Raw genomic sequence first — 18,943 nt, forward strand, 5'->3', positions numbered from 1 at the left:
AACCATTGGCAGTTTGAGTCTTTGTGTGTGTCCCCCCTACCCTACACACCTTTTTCCCTTTAACTTCTTGGTGTGACCATTTGGTTTCATATTTAACAGTTGTGATTTTTAAAAACAAGTATTTCTTTGGTGGATCTAATATAGCCTCATTGAAAGAACTAAGTTTATACACACACACACACACACACACACACACGCACACACGTATATATACATATATATGAGCTCAGAAAGCCATTTACAACCAGAGAAAACATAAACCTATGAACCTCTAATTTATGTAATTCTTATTAAATTTCTTATCAGAATCCGTACCTATAAGTCAATAAAACACTCATTTATTTTCCCATTAAAAATATCAATATCTTCTCTGAAAATTATAGAAAACCTGGCTCAAAGCTGACTTTTATTCGGATTGGTTGGAAGAAAATTAAATGCACTTTTCCAAAGACTTGATTATAAATATTTACCTTTGAACATTGCCCTATGAGTACAATTTAAGTGTAGCTGCCAGGAAAATTCTCTGGTTCAGGCTGGTGGGGAATGATGAGTGACATAGTGGTCCCAGCAGTCCCCAGACTGGCCATGGTTTTGATGTACATTTTAGAAGATAGATTGGTTTACAGTGTCTACAGTGCAGGGTTTTGATATGGTGCTGGGACAGAAGAGTCTACCAGGTGGCTTACATCAAGAAACAGCCTCAAATTCTTGTAGGTCTCACTGCTAACTCAGAGAAATTGGGCATACTAAATCCACCAGATCTCTAGCAAGTGTGGGGGCGTGAATAAACCAGGAAAGGGGTTTTTAGGAAAAGAAGTCAATTATGTCCCTTCCAGTCTACAGAACTGGTATAGCACAAGGAGGGTGAATTGATCACAAAATCCTGGCCAGAAAACATCTTCAAACTCTGCCCTTGGAGAGTGACTGGAAGTAATGGGTATGATGGCATATTGACATATTCTCAATCACGAGTTCCCTTGAGGAAAGAAGGATTTATAATCAATACAAATGGAAAAGGAAAGTAACAGAATCACAGTTGGAGCTTCAAAATCTACACATGTGAATTTTTCCTGAAGTTTTTCTTTTCTCCTTTTGGAAACGCCTGCCAGAAGCTTGGAATGGACGTGAGTGAGGATATGGAACTCTTGACAATGCTCCCCTGGTGACCCAGATATCCTATCATAGGAGCAGTTATGGCAATCATGTGTTATTTGATCAAATAAATATTTGTGGAATTAATGTATTGGCTTTGGATAGCCAAGTAAGCAATCTGTACCTTAGTGTCTATTTTTATAACATCAGGATCAACATACCTACCACATAGAGTTTTGGGGAGAAATTTGGTGAGAAAATTCTATCAAATGCATGGCATATTGACCAGCATATTTCAGATGCTGAGTTAACACTGGTTACCTGATGTGCCTCCTTGTATTTTTTTGGCCCAGTAATTCAGTACATAAAGAGCATACACACTTTTCAGCTAAAGGTATATTTTCTCTTTTTTTCTTCAAGCTTTGTGGATCCTACAAAATATGTGTCTCTATCATTCTTCCGCCTTTCACCAACTTTCAGCTCCACACTGATGTCTTCTCAATGTTTTCCTTTCCTTCCCAGACAATACTGCTTGAAACCCAAACCCCACATTGTATGGGAAGTCCCTGGGTTACTTTCATCCTGTCATCTCACACACAGAGTGGATAGTTTAAGAAGGGATGAAAACAACCTGAGGAACTTGAGTTTTAATAAGAGCGGTGCTGTAAAGCAGCCCTTTCCACAAGTGTATGAGTTAGAAAATGTCCTGGAAGTTTTCCCGAAAGCTCCAGAATTCACCAGGACATCATGGACACAAAGGAGCCATCCAGGATAGGATAGTCTCTTTATAACCATTTACCTCTAAGATCGGCCTGAATGGGAGACAGTTATTGAACACCTCCAGCTTCAACTTACAGTCATAAATAGGAAACCAGTACAAATTTCAAAATGGCAAATTCATTTATTTTAGGTCTACTTATTGGCATAATTGTTAGCCAAACAGCCAATGCCTTCTGGGGAGCAACTCTAGAGATTCCAGTGATGTTTGGAAGCCATTCAAAATCTTTTACTTCTTAAAGTAGTATTGATTCAGTCAACATTGTTCGTGTATGCCAAGCTAGGATTAGATCACATAAGCATTTTGTACCTGTTACTTCTCATACTCCTGTAGGTGAGAAAATAAGCATTTTTTTCTTTCATATTTCCCTCTTCCTTGCAGATTCTGACTATAGAAGACAGAAAAGGGTGATAAATGAAGGGGTTTCCAGAATATATTTCTGCCTACTCTAGGGCATTTATGCAGATTCTTCTACTAGAATCTTTCTCCTCATCACTCTGACCTCAAATTCAGCCAGGTGCTTTTAACTCCCATTTCTTAGGCTCTCTCATGAAGAGCTGTCTTGTCATTGCCCAGGAGCCCTTGATTAACAGCCAGGTGACCTCAGTGCTTTTTATAATCTTGAGTCTTGACCTCAAGAATGTCAACATCTGTGGGAGAAATTTACTGAGTCTATTTAATGATGGGCAATCATACCACAGTGAGCACATTCCTTGGCAATCATACCACAGTGAGCACATTCCTTCTGTGGGGGTTTTCCAGTTTCCCAGACTTGCAGGGTCTTCTCTTTGTGATGATTTTCTTCTCCCATGTGACCATCCTAGCTGCAAATGTTTCCATAGTGGTGACCATCAAACTCAGTCACAGCCTTCATACCCCCATGTACTTTTTCCTCTGTGGCCTGTCCTTTTCAGGAAACTGTACCACTATGGCAATCATCCCCTGCATGTTAGTGGACCTGCTTTCTGACAGCAAGACCATTTCTCTTCCATTTCTCTTCCTGAGTGTGCCACACAGATGTTTTTCTTCTTTGGTTCGGCAGCCAATAACTGCTTCATCATGGCTGCCATGTCCTATGACCATTATACTGCCATTCACAACCCACTGCACTACCCCATCTTGATGACCCATAAGATCTGCTCTCAGTTCATCATGGCCTCTTGGATGGTTGGGTTCCTGGTTTCCCTGTGCGTCGTCATCATTGTATTCAACTTGTCTTTCTGTGACTCCAACATCATCCAGCACTTCTTCTGTGACATCTCACCTGTGGTCTGCCTTGCCTGTGACCACACCTCCCGTCAGGAAAGGGCTATTTTTGTGCTCTCTGCCTTTGTGTTGGTGGGCAGCTTTGTCTTCATCACGATGTCCTATGTCTTCATTGTGTCCACAGTTGTGAAGATGCCCTCTGCCCAGGGGAGGTATAAGGCCTTCTCCACTTGCTCCTCCCAGCTCACTGTGGTGTGCATACACTACGGATTTGCTGGCTTTGTCTACCTGAGGCCCAGGGACAGGGACTCGTTGCGTGAGGACATGCTGATGGCTGTCACATATACAGTGCTGACACCTCTGCTGAGCCCCATCGTGTACAGTCTCAGAAACAAAGAGATGCAGATGGCCCTGAGGAAGGTACTAGGCAAGACAGATACACTCATTCCACAGATGGTGAATAAAAGGACACCAGATGCTTAAAAATGTGCAGACGGCTGATAAAGTGGTAAAAATAGAGTATTTCCAATAAAATCATCACTTTGTGTATAAAGCAATTAAAGTGCATTTTAATTACCTGATATACCCTGGTCGCACTTCTTTCCTTCTACAAACCCAGGTGTAGTTTTAAGATATTTTTAAATGAGAAAAATATTTAAAAATGTTATTACACATATATGTACATATAACATATACATGCATATATGCACATGCACATATGTATGTAGTAAACATATTGACAAAGAGTTTGGAAAACTATTTTCATAACCTTTGTTGCCTTTGGAAGAAGGAAAAAATTACACTGAAATGGAAAAGGAGAAAAATGAGAGAGGGAGAGTGAGCCAACAAGAGAGAAGGAAAATCACTAATTTACTTAATGAGAAAAGGAGAAACTACAAAGTCTTAGAGTTGAAATGAATGAAAGGCCACAATACAGAGAAACTTCAAGGAATTTTACGAATGACCTTGTTCAGCTCTATTCAAAGAAATAAGGAAACTAGATGGGAATGGGTGAATTTCTGGAAAAATAAACTGATGAAAATTACTGCAGAAGAGACATTTTTAACATACCAGATTTTATGAATAATATAGAAAAGTCAAAGAGCTATTCTTTCTATTTCCCAGCAAAGGAATAGGTTAGATGGTTTCACAATTAACTTTTTGAGTCCTCAAAAAGCAAATAATTCAAATGCTATTTGACTTAGAGCTTAAAAATCAAAGCTCCTCATTTATGAAAATCACAGAAGTGAAAGGTGCTATATATAAAACTGAAGAATCTAACTGAGGCCATTGTAGTAAGGTTCTCAGGTGGATTGCGGAAGATGTTAAATGCTGCAAGGAGTCTAGGAATTTTGAGGTCACACTGTCTAGGCACAGCCACATGGTGTGAAGTTGCCAATGCTAGAGGACTGAGGGACAGAGGAGGGAAAAAAATCAAGAGGCTGGTAGCAATTTGCTAAAAAAATGAGAAGAAACTGGGTTGTCTGCAAAAGACTCTGAGGACAATAGTGCAGTTCACCCTTGAACAACATGGGTTTGAATTGCATGGGTCCACTTATATGGGGATTTTTTCAATAAATATAGTACAGTACTGTAAATGTATTTTCTTCCCTTATGATTTTAACATTTTCTATTCTCTACCTTACTTTTTTGTAAGAATACAGTATATAATACATATAACATACAAAATATGTGTTAATTGACTTTTTAAAAAAAGATTTATTTATTTGAGAGAGAGAGAGCATGTGCATGCACACGGGGGTGGGGGGGGTGGGGGTCAGAGGGAGAGGGAAAGAGAGAAGCAGACTCCCCGCTGAGTGAGGAGTGTGGAGTCCCTTGTGGGGCTCCGAGTGGGTCTGGATCCCAGGCCCTGAGATCATGACCTAAGTGGGAGTCAGACACTTTACCGACTGAGCCACCCAGGCGCCCCAATTAAGTTTTTGAGGTAGTCAAAAGTTATATGTGGTTTTTGACTATGCAGAGGTCAGTGCCCCTAACCCCTGCATCGTTCAAGGGTCAACTGTATATTGCTGGATAAGACTGGTGTCAATGAAGAAAATGTTTTATCATAAATATGCAAACAAATGACTTAGAAATATAGTAAGAAGCTAGGAGAATATCAACATTGTGTCTGGTGCCTGTAGCATAGGGAAATGAGCAACTTCCTTTCAACAGAGCCGAGAAGCAATTGTGCCCTTCTCAGACAACAAGGTTTAGTTAAAATGAAGAGGTAGTAAACCAACCCCATGTAAAGTTGATGGGTGGAGTGAAGATTCCAGAATGGCAGCAAAGCATCTTGGGAGAAAACCCTGCAAAGAAGAATCTCAAGAGAGGAAGCATGAGGTTGTACTAGAGTGAATGCAGGTGAGGAGAGCTCCTAAAGTGCTTGTAACTGGGATTCAAATCACAGTTTCATTGATTATAGGTGGTGTCAGAGCCTGCTGGGTCTCCGGATCCCATTTTTTTTTTAAAGATTTTATTTATTTATTTGAGAGAGAGCATGAGAAAGAGAGAGCACATGAGAGGGGATAGGGTCAGAGGGAGAAGCAGACTCCCTGCTGAGCAGGGAGCCCGATGCGGGACTCGATCCCAGGACTCCAGGATCATGATCTGAGCCGAAGGCAGTCGCTTAACCAACTGAGCCACCCAGGCGCCCTCCGGATCCCATTCTTTAACACTGAATTAAAATTTGGGTAGAGTTCTCTGACCAGCCACCTCACGAACTTCACTATTCCATTTCACACGTGAAAGTCTCTATTTCCTCATATAATCATTTAAACTTTTTCATCTCATTGTTAAATCTCAATTTTGACTAACTGGGATATACTCCTGGGATGCAAGTTCGTTTTAACATATGCAAACCAATCAACGTGATAGACCACATTAACAGAACGAAAGATAAAAACCATACAATCATGTCAACAGATGTGGTATTTATACATTGTGGAATATTATGTAGCCATAGAAAAGAAGGAAATCTTGCCATTTGCAATAACATGGATACTGTAGACATTATGCTAAGTAAAATGAGGCAAAGAAAAATACTGCCTGATCTCATTTATATGTGGAATCTAAAAAAGTAGAATCTAGAAGCAGAAAGACAGTAGTTACCGGGGCTGGGAAGGGTGCAGAAATGGGGAGACATCGGTCAGAGTACAAAGTTGCAGTTATGTAGAATGGATATGTTCTAGAGATCTAAAGTACAGCACAAAATGTGTAGTTCATGGTGTAGTTTATGCTGGAAATTTGCTAAGAAAGTAAATTTCAGTTGTTTTCACCACACCCGAAAAGGTAACTATGTGAGGAGATGGGTATGTTAATTAGCTTGACTGCATTAATCATTTCACCATGTATATGTATGTCAAAAATCATGTTGTACACCTAAAATATATACAGTAACAAATTTAAAAACCTTAAAAATTTTTAAAGTTTAAAAAAATGGCAACAAGCACTTTATTCTTGCCATTTGAATGGAAACGATTGTATTTTTAAGAAACATTTCGTTGTGAACTTCTTGAAAGAAAAGCACATGATATATTCAACTTTGTTTCCTCAGTTCATAATCTAGTGTGAGGACTAAAGAGACCAAATATTCACTGAATTAGAATTAATGTTTAACCAGCAGATATTTGTCGAATGCCTGCTGTGTACCCGACCCTGTACTTTGAGCTAAGGATAATTAGTTCAACCTCCCACATTTCTCCTTTCACCCACCTGTTTCTGCAACTGCATTTCCAGCTAGCAATAATTGCCTTACTCCTATTTTCCTTTATGCTTCAGTTTAATGTCATTTCCTCAGTAAGTCCTTCCTTGAGCCTCACAAATGAATGCATTTGCCAAACAATATCAACAGGAACAGAGACTGAGCAAAAAGCCAAAGCCTGGGGGTTTTGGCAATGGGGCAGGGTGAGTACAAGAAGTTTGAGGTCGGAGATGCCAAGGCAGCTAAGATTTGTATGGTCAAGATCCTAGAGAGGAAACACTGTGGGGATGTGAGCCTGAAATCCCATGTGTAAATTCTCTTTAAGGAATTTGCCGACTTTCAAGTTGCACGTGGGCTGGTGAGATATCAGAACACCAGGTGGTCATCTGCCTCGGGGAGGCTGAAGATCTTAGCAGATTCTGGCATTTCGCAGTGCTGGTTTGATAGGCTAAGGTAGAGGAGACCCCTAACACCTTTTGCTTCTACTTGGGAGTCCTGAAAGACTAGATCTTAGGGGTAATTACTACATCCAAGAAATAAGGCCAAACCAGAAATAGATCATCCCCAGCAAAGCACAGCACCTAACCTACCCTGGAAATAACACCACTATTTTACCAGAAGGCAAGTTTAGGAGTTATACTGTACAAGGAGACACGGAATTGTTTTGTTATATGAATGACCCCTCTGAGGCTAAAATTCCATTTCTTCAAAGAGATTAATCCAGTGCTCTATCTGCCTTCTAAAAGAAAATTGAATACATTTTGGAGGAAGATAATCTCATCTAGAGCCTCTACAACTTTTTATCTATATTGCCCATCATTCAAAAAAAAAAGGACAAAGTATGCCAATAATATGCCAGGACCAAATGCATAATAACCACGTACTTCAAAATAAATATTAAAAATATGTCTAAGAAAAACAGGGGAATAAAATGAAGAATCACACCAGAGAACTAAATACAAAAACGTTTAAAAAAATTTTTTTTAAAGATTTATCCACTTATTTTGAGAGAGTGAGAATGAGAGAGAGAGAGTACATGAGGGGGGGAGGGTCAGAGGGAGAAGCAGACTCCCCGCCGAGCAGGGAGCCCGATGCGGGACTCGATCCCAGGACTCCAGGATCATGACCTGAGCCGAAGGCAGTCGCTTAACCAACTGAGCCACCCAGGCGCCCACAAAAACATTTTTTTAAAAAACAAAGAAGCAAGTTTAAATCTTAGAAACGGAAAATAAATTAGGAATTCAGCAGACGAATTTGTAGTAGATTGGACACAGCAGAAAAGAGGAATAGTAAACTGAATGGTAGGTCAGTGGAGAACAAACATGTTACCGGATGGAGAAAAAAATACAAAAAGTGTGAGCTATACAGGAAACTGTGGAAAGATTTAACACATGTGCAATTGAAGTCCAAGCAAAAAGTAGAAGAAATTTCTGAAGAAATATTCAGTGATAATATTCCAAACATGAAAGACCATGAGCTACAAATTCAAGAAGCCCTGCACCTTCCAAACATGGTAAGTATAAGAACAATCACACTTTGAGAAATCATAACAAGACCACAGGAAGCCAAAAGCAAATGTTAAAAGCTTCTGGGATGTTGGTTTTCAACCTTCTCCTGGGAGTTTCCCGGGTATGATTTGAAACCAGCCCCCTTACATACAGGGCAGGGAGAAATAAAAAAAATGAGGCGGCCACTCCAGGTTGGAAGGTGGCGGTTTAGCAAAGGGAACTTACATTCAAGGCTTGTCTTGGGTGACAGCAAAATGGCAAATGGATCCCCACACTCACCAGCCAAACCTTCAAAGCTTGTAAAGAGGCTTTAACTGGGTGCAGCCAGGCAGACCGTGCAGGTGTTTTCAATACCAGTTACTGTCTCATAGCTGTGTCCTTGGAGCAGTCTCAGGGAGTAGGGAAGACAAAAGGAACATTCCAAGGACAGGGGAGGCGTCTAGGAGCCACTGAATGCCTGGGTCTAGCTTTTGGGTCAATGGGCAGTCATGTCTTTTTGATGATTTCCCCAACAAGGGGGAAATACAAGACACACTCCTTTTGAAAAAGAGGAGGGAAGAGGGAGGAAGACTGCTAGCTGAGTTTTTGAGAGAAATGATAGAAACAAGAAAACAATTGCATCTTTTTTTTTAAGGGGTTCCCATTTTTTTTAAGATTTTTATTTATCTATTGAGAGAGAGAGAGGATGGTAGAGAACAGGAGAGGGAAGAAGGTCAGAGAGAGAAGCAGACCCCCTGCCGAGCAGGGAGCCCGATGTGGGACTCCAGGATCATGACCTGAGCCGAAGGCAGTTGCTCAACCAACTGAGCCACCCAGGCGCCCCAACAATTGCATCTTAAAAGTGCTCCAAGATTTGTAACCGGTAACCTAGAATTCTACCCAAAAGAGTTATCTTCAAGAATGAAAGTGCACAGAACTACACTAGTCCATTGTCTCAGTGTCCAATTCTTGGTTTTGATATGGTGCTTTAGTAACCCCTGGGTGAAACTGCATAAAGGGTACACAAGGACCTTTTTGTACTATTTTGCAGCTCCTTAAATTTATAATTATTTCAAAATAAAAACATTTAAAAAGTGAAAAAAAATGAAGGTACTGCAAAGACTCTTTATGACCAAAAACAAACCAACCCACCCCAAACTTAAAATTCATCACCAGCAAACGTAGTAAAAGAAGAAATAATAGAATTTTTTTTAAGCAGAAAGAATGTCAATGCTGGTATAGGCATAGTGCTGAAGAAAGGAATGAAAGGCACCAAAAAGAATAAATATCTGGGAAACTAAAGAGGTACAACAGCTGGGGGAACAGCTTTGAGAAATAATTAAGAAATAGAGTTGGCCTACATTGGTAGGTAGATGGTAATCCTGTCGCCACTGCCCGTAGCCTCAGATTAAAATGAGAAAGTACTCTCTTGTAGAATCTTCTAGAATAGCAACTTTATTGAAGTATAATTTACATACACACGATTTAAATATATAGGTAGATGACTTTTGACAAATGTAAACACTTGTATAACCACCATCCCAATCACAGTGTTCAATGATTTCCTCACCCCCAAGAAATTACCTGTCACTGCTTTGCCTTCAGTCTTCTCCAATACTCTGCTACAGCTAGGGTTCACAGAATATGAGGAATGTCAGTGACTTCCTAAGTCCCAATCCACTCCAGAAGAAGAACATTTTCCTGAAATTTATATAGACTAAAAATCTTTTAACAACAGCTCAGGATCTTTAAAATTTTCTCCCTGTTCATATTTCTGTCTTCTAGGTAGCAATCTACCATCTACAGTTATCAGGAAACTTCTAAAAAAAAATTCTTACAAAAGGAGTTTTTGATTGTTCCCACAGGGATATTCTTCATCCTTATTTTTTGATGTGCTCTTTGGGGAAAATGCTTTTTCCCATTCCTATTATTCTCTATCCATCTTTGGAAGAGATATCTATTAGCATAACACACCTTTCTTAGCCTTCACTCCCTCCTTCCCTAGAAGTAGTAAATTAGCTGGTGGTATGTTTGGAGGGGAAAACGAGATATGTAGTTGTATTAGCTTGTGAGAGCGGCTATAACAAAGTACCACAAACTGAGTGGCTTAAAGAACAAAAATTGATTGTCTCACAGTTCCGGAGGCTGGGAGTCCAAGATCAAGGTGTCAGCAGGCTTGGTTCCTTCCGAGGGCTGTGAGATCTGTTCTAGCTCTCTCACTTAGTTTCTGATGATTTGTGGGCAATCTTTGGAGTTTCTTGGCTTGTAGAAGCATAACCCATTTCTCTGTATATTTCACATGAGGTTCTCCCTGTGTGTTGTCTGTATGCAAATTCTTTTTTTTTTTTTTTGAACGAGGATACTAGTCAATAGTGGATTAGAAGCCCATTCTACTCCAATATGACTTTATCTTAACTAATTACATCTGTAACATCTGTATATCTGTATCTATTCCCAGATAAGGTCACATTCTGAGATACTGGTGGTTAGGACTACAACACATGAATTTTGGAGGGACACAATTCAACCCCGAAGAGCAATCCCAACCTTTCCTCTTCCCTGTTTCTCTTGGGAGCGAGCTTGCCCTCAGTGCTCTGGGCTACTCTTGGCCGTGCTGTAAACAGATGGGGAAAGACCCAGTCTCACTGGGGAGACCTGAGTATTTCCAGTACTGCCAGGGACAGAGAAGGAGAGTGTCACGTTCTGGGATTCAGAACACCTTCTTCTGCCTTCTCTTTTTGCCATTTCCTCAGTTGATTTAGAATTTGGGAGGGAAAAAACAGGTGCCAATGTGTATTCTCTGCAATAAAAGAGGTAACAGTGCCACACCACACCACTTACATCTGGGTGATTGGATTACTGAAGCCCTTAGAGTGGAAATACAAAGGAAAAATCTCTGCATGGACTTACCATCAACTGGAGAGTCTTTAAGTGCCTAGAAAGGAGAGACTTAGATAAGGAAGTGTCAGTACGCAACATGTCTTCCATCTGACAGAAGGAACGGGGTGGAGGGAGGTAGACTATTTTGATGGGTGTGATGGTCACCCCAAATCTCTTCAGTACGAGGCCTTACAAAGAGATGTCACTTATTGAGAAAGGACCAGAGGAGAAGGAATAGTTTTGTTAAGAAGTATGATAAATTCGGGCGCCTGGGTGGCTCAGTTGGTTAAGCGACTGCCTTCAGCTCAGGTCATGATCCTGGAGTCCCGGGATCGAGTCCCGCTTCGGGCTCCCTGCTCGGCGAGGAACCTACTTCTCCCTCTGGCCCTCCCCCCTCTCATGTGCTCTCTTTGTCTCTGTCTCTCTCTCTCTCATTCTCACGCTCTCAAAATAAATAAATAAATCTTTTAAAAAAAAAAGTATGATAAATTCAAGTCAGGGTGCCCTGAGTTTGAGAGTCTTGTGGGAAAGGCCAGTGGAGAAGTTCATCTGTGCTCCAAGGAAGGGTGTGTAGGGATTCTGTCACCACACAGGTGGCAGCTGAACTCAGGGGAGAAGATAAGATCACCCAAGGGGATTGTGAGTGTTATCTGGTTTGGCTCTCTTAAAGGCCACACAGAGGAATCATGATCTTTGCTCTGGCTTAAATAAAGTGAAAATAGAAGCTTTTTGGAGACACTAACATCAATGCTTCCAAAAGTTTAAATATCCATTGACAAAGGCAGGACAGTACCTTTAAAGGAAGTGACATGAACAGCCTTACTTGTCAATATTACCATTTATTACACATCTGCTGGGGACAAGTTTTTTTCCAAAATGTTATTTAACAAGATGGAATTCAATTAAGTTTGATCTTTGATGGAAATAACTTTCTTTATTTAAATAGGACTCACAGCTGATGAATGGTACTATTTTGCAAAGGTATTCTTACCTTGAAAAGTTCATATTTAATTTGAATGAAGTAGATTTCCATGTTAATGATATATTTCACTTTCCATATGGAAGTAAACATTGGCTTTTTATATTTATAGGAGTTCTTCACTATCAAAGTGATAAAGTTAATGATAAATATCATCAAAGTATCCAGCACAAATGTTTCCTCAAATCATTGGTTTGTTATTTATGGATTCATATCTGATGTAATTCAGAAGAACCAATACGTTTTAGCCATTAGTTTTCTCATGGCCTCTTTCACCTCCTTGTTTCTCAGGCTGTAGATGAGGGGGTTCAACATGGGGACCACCACTGTATAGATCACTGATGCCACTTTGACCTGATCCGCTGAATAACTCGACTTGGGCATCACATAAACAAACAAAACTGTCCCATAAAACAAAGTGACTGCAGTGAGGTGGGAAGTACAGGTAGAGAAGGCCTTCTTCCTCCCCTCAGTAGAGCGCATATTCAGGATTGAGTGGAGGATGTAGCCGTAGGACACAATTATGGTAAACAGTGTGCTTATGAGGACAGATGCAGAAGAGATGGCGGGAGATATTTCAGCAATATAAACATGGCCACAAGAAAGCTTCAAGAGTGGAAAGAGGTCACAGAAAAAATGGTTGATTTTATTTGGTCCACAGAAGGATAGATTCATCAAACAGCCCGTAAATGATGAAGCATTCATGCATCCACCCAGGTAGGAAGCCCCCAGTAGGAGGAAGCAGACCACTGGGGACATCTGGGTGGAGTAGAGCAAGGGAGAGCAGATGGCCACATAGCGATCATAGGCCATGGTAGCCAGCAGGAAGCACTCTGTAGTCCCAAAGGTGACGTCAGAGCCAAGCTGGGCTATACAGCCCGTGACAGGGATGGTCGTTCTCTCTCTTAAGAAACTCATGAGCATGACTGGCGTGACTGACGTGGAATACCCGATGTCCACGAAGGCCAAATGGCTGAGGAAAAGGTACATCTGGTTGTGGAGCTGTGGGCTGCTTCGGATTAAGATGATTATACTGATATTTCCCACTATGGTAACTATATAAACTCCCAGGAAAATCACAAAGAAGATGGCACATAGTGTGGGGTTATCTGTTAATCCCAGAATAATGAACTCTGTCACTGTTGTATGGTTTTCAGTCTCCATCTATCCATTTAATGGTGCCTATTGAAATCAGAACCAGAGGAGGTTACACTGGTTGAAATTACCCCACACTTAATGTAGATATCTAAACAGAACCGTACAATTACAATTTTTAAATGGTAACTCTGCCTCACTCATAGAGTACTTTGTGCACATGAATTTTTTCAAATTCCATGAAAATATTAAAATTGAAGACTCAGTGATCTTAGAAGTCAGCTATTTTACCCCTATTTGTATACCATAGAGCAAGTCTTCCCCGTGTGTACCAGAAATACATAAAAGGGTATTACACCAATACCGATTGTAGTAACATAAACTGTAAATCACCAAAATGATCATGGAAAGGCCAGCTCTTTGTTTTCCACCCCCATCCCAAATGTGCCTCTGCCCCAGTATTCTCTTTTTTAGTAAATACTATCAACATTTATCCAATTATTGGACAAACAATATGGAACTTCGACATCTCTTTCTTACTTGATCCTTTTCCTGGAATGAAAAAATTACATCCTTAGTTATAATTGATACCAGGGGCTGGAAAGTGTCTATGTCCAAGATGAAAGGGCCAAATAGAATTTTTGCCCTTGTTACGAGCTAAATCCTGGATATTTTGCAAAATTTTCCAGGACTTATCTCTTACACCATACTTTTTCATCCTTCTGAGATTGCATGAAGCAGTAAGAAGAGTCCAGGTATTTTTATGGACTGGGATTAATTGGAAAGTGAACTGAAATGAAGCATTTGGGGAATTGCATTAGTAAGTTTTGGTCTCATCAGTTCTATTAAGCAACTATAGGGAAATGGGAAGTAAGAGCATATGATGGTGATGGGGGGAGAGGGTAGTTAGAGAGGTATGGATGCAAGTAGCCAGCTAGGAAGGCTAGGGAATTGGACTGAAAGAAAGATTAGCATTTCAGAATAATATTCCCTTAGTTCAAATTAGAGCACATGATCAAGGACAGGGGAGAATATATTAAGTTACATTCAGTCATTTCCATGGCTCTTCTGGTTTAAAGACCAAAATATGTTGAATAATCTGCTTTTTCCTGAAGAGCTTCTATCTGAAGAAGAATTAAGAAAAAAATACATATATAACTGTCAGCAACCATGCACATTTTACTCAATGTTATATGTTAATCATGGCAATGACGTCCTACAGTATGAACAGTACTAGGGTTATGTGTCTGAATCCTCACATTCTGGCATTTTTAATGAGACAAAGCCTCAACCTGAAATAAATTTTTTGAGAAAAAAATAAATGGCTGAAAGACACAAACGTTTTCAAAGTTGGATATGAGTGCCAGCAGGGAAGGCAAAGGGGTGTGCAGAAATACCTCGGACTTTGCAGCCACGCAAACTTGGAATCGGTTTCTAGCTCTACCTCTCACTGTCTATGGAATCAGAGGCATGTTACAAGAAGTTGTTGATCTTCTGTTTCCTTACCTGTAAAAAGGAAATAATGATACATACCTCATGTGATTCTTGTGTTAAAAATGATATGATGTGGATGAAAAGACCAAGCACTGTGTACGCAACAAATAAATGCTCAGTTACTAATAATTTACTCAAAATAATCGACTTGTAACTTCTTGTACATATAAGAGAATCAAATATTTCTGTGTCCTTAAAAAAGAGCAAGGATAAATTAGCGACACATCCACTGCAACAGTAGGGATAGGCTCCAAGGAATTGTCACTGAACAGCAGAGCCATATTTAAGTGAGGCTTGTGTCATTTGAGATAAGGCCCAAATCACTTACTTCACTTGTAATTACAAATTAATTAGTTTATTTGTTTTGGAAAACTACATTGAGAATCCACTGGGATAGAGAAATTACATGTGCACATCTATTGGGACAGAGAAATTACATGTAAACATGATTACATAAAAGTGTATGAATGAAATACATACTCTGAGGTTCCATTTTCTTTTTTAATTAAATGAAAAAATTAAACATTTCAATTTACATTGAAAATAATTATAACATTTTACTATCATTGAAGTTGATTATTAGATCAACATGACTAATATGGCTGTGACAATTTGTGGCATTTCTGAAGTGTGGCTATATTCAGTGGTCGAGGTTTTCATGTCACCTATGTTTAGCAATAATTTGGGTTTGCTAGTACAGTTTAATTTACAAACATGAATCCACTGGAATTGCAATGTAAATGATGTACATTTAAAAAAATCATATGTATTTTTCACATGTAGTATGGATCTGTCCTAGGACACTTGACATACACACCAGGCTTGTTGGTGGCAGGTATTTCTCACACACATGCTCTTCCCTCTTCCCTTTGTCAATTTTGATCCACCAACATGTAAGCTTTCTAATAAAACAATGAAGCTCACACTAACGTTTTCCTTAGGACTCTGCCATCCACAACTGCCACATAGACTGGCAGGTTGTCAAAGATACATGGCCACAGTCGACTCTGGCTGTATTCTTGAACCTTGGCCACACAGCACAACATTCTCTAAGGTTGAAAGTCAGGTTCCTTTGCTTCTGGGACTGAGCCCATCAATCAATAGTCTTCAGAACAAAGCTAATCCTGATAATCCACATTAGAAAGATCTAACAGCTCAAATACCTCAAATCCAGCAAATTAGGAAATGGACATGCTGTGAGACTCCTTGTCCTAGAAAGATACTGTTCCTTTAGGTTTTAAGGAAGCCCAGCTGTGGCTGATGAATGACACAAATAGGGAGCCATCAATTCCACAAAAACATTCCAGATCATATCTGGGAGAATTAAATTCCCTTCATTCCTGTACTTCTCCCCAAATTTTGTTCACACCGCTTGGTTAGTACCCATTATAGTTGGAAGATTTTGTTGTTTCCCGGGTGTGAAAGTGCAGTGTGTATGACTAATTATTTTTGTATCCTCTTTAATGGTGTAGTGCTGGGAATATAGGAGGCACTAAATATTTTGTTTGTTTGTTGAATTAGTGTTAAACAATTTCTAGAAAATCTTTCTATGTATCAGATATTACACTATGACCTAAAGATAAATAGGTACTCCTACATCTCTATCTTTACCTAACTACAAACCATCTTATGATTGTATTCATCACTCTACCCCCTTCCATTGGAAGACTAATTCCTAGTTACCTTAGGTCTCAGGTTTAAATTTATTTCACCATTGAAGCATCCTCTGACACCTTGGACTATGTCATAGTCTCACAGTGAATAGTTTCAGAGAGCCCCGAGATGTGTTCTGCACTTATTACACCTTTACTTATGTAGGTACTAGTGTAAATAATTGCTCATTGTCTTTTTTTTTTAGATTAATATCTACAGGTGGGATTACTGGATGATATGGTAGTTCTATGAGTAACCTCCATAGACCATTTTGCATTCCCCAAACAATGTACAAAAGTTTGCTCCTTCTTCACATCCTCACCTACACTTGTCTTTTGTATTTTTTTATAATAACCATCTTGGCACATATGAGGTGATATCTCATCGTGGTTTTGATTTGCATCTACATGATGATTAGTGATGTGGAGCGTCTTTCCTTGTACCTCTTGGCCATTTTTACATTTTTATGTCTTCTTTGAAGAAATGTCTGTTCAGGTCTTTAGGCCATTTTTTAAATCGAGTTATTAGTGTTTTTGCTATTGTTTTTATTGAGTTGTTCCTTATATATTTTGGAACCTAACCTCTTATCAGATACATGGTTTACAAATATTTTCTCTTATTCTGTAGTTGCCTTTTCACTTTGGTGATTGTTTTCATTGCGGGGCAGAGGTTTTTTAGTTTGATGTTGTCCAACTTATCTATTTTTGTTTTTGTTGCCTGTGATTTTGATGTCATACCAAAAAAATTTATTGCCAAGACCAACGACATGAAGCCTTTCTCCTGTGTTTTCTTCCAGGGGTTTTCTTCTTGCACTTTTAGTTCTTACATTTAAGTCTTTAATACATTTTGTGTTGATTCTTGTGTGTAGTGTAAGGTAAGAGTTCAATTTCATTCTTTTGCATGTGGATATCCAGTTCTCCCAACACCATTTATTGATGGGACTATCTATCCTTTCCTCACTGTGTATTCTTGGTGCTCTTGTCGAAAATTATTTGTACATGCATGTGTTTATTTTTGGCTCTCTATTCTATTCATTGCTCTATATGTCTGTCTTTATGTCAGTACCATACTCTTTTAATTACTGTAGCTTTGCAATATTATTTGAATCAGGAAATGTGATGCCTACAGCTTTGTTCTTCCTTCTTAAGATTATTTTGGCTGGGGGAGACGAAGCATGAGAGACGATGGACTCTGAAAAACAAACTGAGGGTTCTAGAGGGGAGGGGCGTGGAGGGATGGGTTAGCCTGGTGATGGGTATTAAAGAGGGCACATTCTGCGTGGAGCACTGGGTGTTATGCACAAACAATGAATCATGGAACACTACATCAAAAACTAATGATGTAATGTATGGTGATTAACATAACAATAAAAAATTAGAAAGAAAAAATAAAAATAAGGAAATGTGACATTCTTACACTAAAAAAAAAAAAAGATTATTTTGGCTGTTTGGGGGCCCTTTGTGACTCCATATGAATTTTAGAGTTATTTTTCCTATTTCTATAATAAAATCTATTGAGATTTTGGTAGGGATGCACTGAATCTACTTTGGGTAGTATGGATATTTTAGCAAGCCTTCCAATCCAAGGACCCAGGGTGTTTTTACATTTGCTTGAGTCTTGTTTAATTTCTTTTATCAATATTTTGTAATTTTCAGTATACAAGTCTTTCACCTGCTTCGTTAAATTTATTCCTAGGTTATTTTATTCCTTTTGGTGTTATTGTAAATGGGATTATTTCCCTGTGTTTCCCTGTGAGCAGAGAACTATGGCAAGTTGCATACCTGAGGGCAAGTGCATAGTCTGGCCTGATTATACTGAGAGACCTTGAAGGGGAAAGAAGGAATTCGTCAATCCTTGGATGACAGTGTGAACTGCCTGGACAGACAGAAATCTAGAAGAAACCCAAGTGCAAAAAAGAAATCCTTTCACCCAAAAATTCCCTTCTCTTATACTCTAAGGATTTTACCTAGAAAGCAGCCTTGGAGGAAGAACTGGTAATATAAGCAAAATCACATAGTCCCACACATTCTCACAGTAAATAGAGGTGTGGGCTTTGCCTTTTTGAATTCATAGGCAAAACAAAATATTTAAAATTATAGCCCAACACTGAGTTTCAAAAGTATAAAGCCTCGAGAAGAATATATGAGAGAATATCATTATAATCTTGGATTGGGTAAAGATTTCTTGAACTTGTTGCTAAAGCACTAAAAATAAAGAAAATATTGTTAAATTAGACTTCATTAAAATTAAAAACATTTGTTCAACAAAAGATACAATTAAGAGAGTGACAAGGCAAACCAGAATGGGAGTGTAACTTTAAAATGTACAAATCTGACAAAGGATTTATAGACAGATTATAGTAAGAACAAATCAATAAGAAAAGTACAATATGAGAACAAAATTGGCAAAGGACTTGAAGAGACATTACACAAAAGAAGATATACAAGTGGCTGATAAATATATATTTTTTAAATGTGGAACATAAGAGATCCAGGGAGGTGAGAGGGAATACTGCCTGATTACTTCATTGTAAAACCTGGTGACTAGCCTGGGATTCTCTGGTGTTATCTTTTTTT

The 18,943-nt window shown here is 39.1% G+C and overlaps 2 protein-coding genes across 2 annotated transcripts; one reads left to right on the forward strand and one right to left on the reverse strand.

Moving 5' to 3' along the window:
- The first annotated feature begins 2,552 nt into the window (after nucleotides 1–2,552).
- LOC141370888 (olfactory receptor 10T2-like) lies at nucleotides 2,553–3,559 on the forward strand. The gene is given in 2 exon segments (XM_073883008.1): nucleotides 2,553–2,849; nucleotides 2,852–3,559. Coding segments are annotated over 2 exon segments (1,005 nt in total).
- Nucleotides 3,560–12,350: 8,791 nt separating this feature from the next.
- LOC112840706 (olfactory receptor 5P4) lies at nucleotides 12,351–13,295 on the reverse strand. The gene has a single exon (XM_025894130.1). It carries the CDS (start codon nucleotides 13,287–13,289, stop codon nucleotides 12,351–12,353), a length of 939 nt encoding a protein of 312 aa, XP_025749915.1. The 5' UTR covers nucleotides 13,290–13,295.
- Nucleotides 13,296–18,943: the final 5,648 nt, after the last annotated feature.

Source organism: Callorhinus ursinus, unplaced genomic scaffold, assembly GCF_003265705.2.
Source record: "Callorhinus ursinus isolate GAN/ISIS: 27379988/994484 unplaced genomic scaffold, GSC_fseal_2.0 scaffold49, whole genome shotgun sequence".
Taxonomy (NCBI): Eukaryota; Metazoa; Chordata; class Mammalia; order Carnivora; family Otariidae; genus Callorhinus; species Callorhinus ursinus.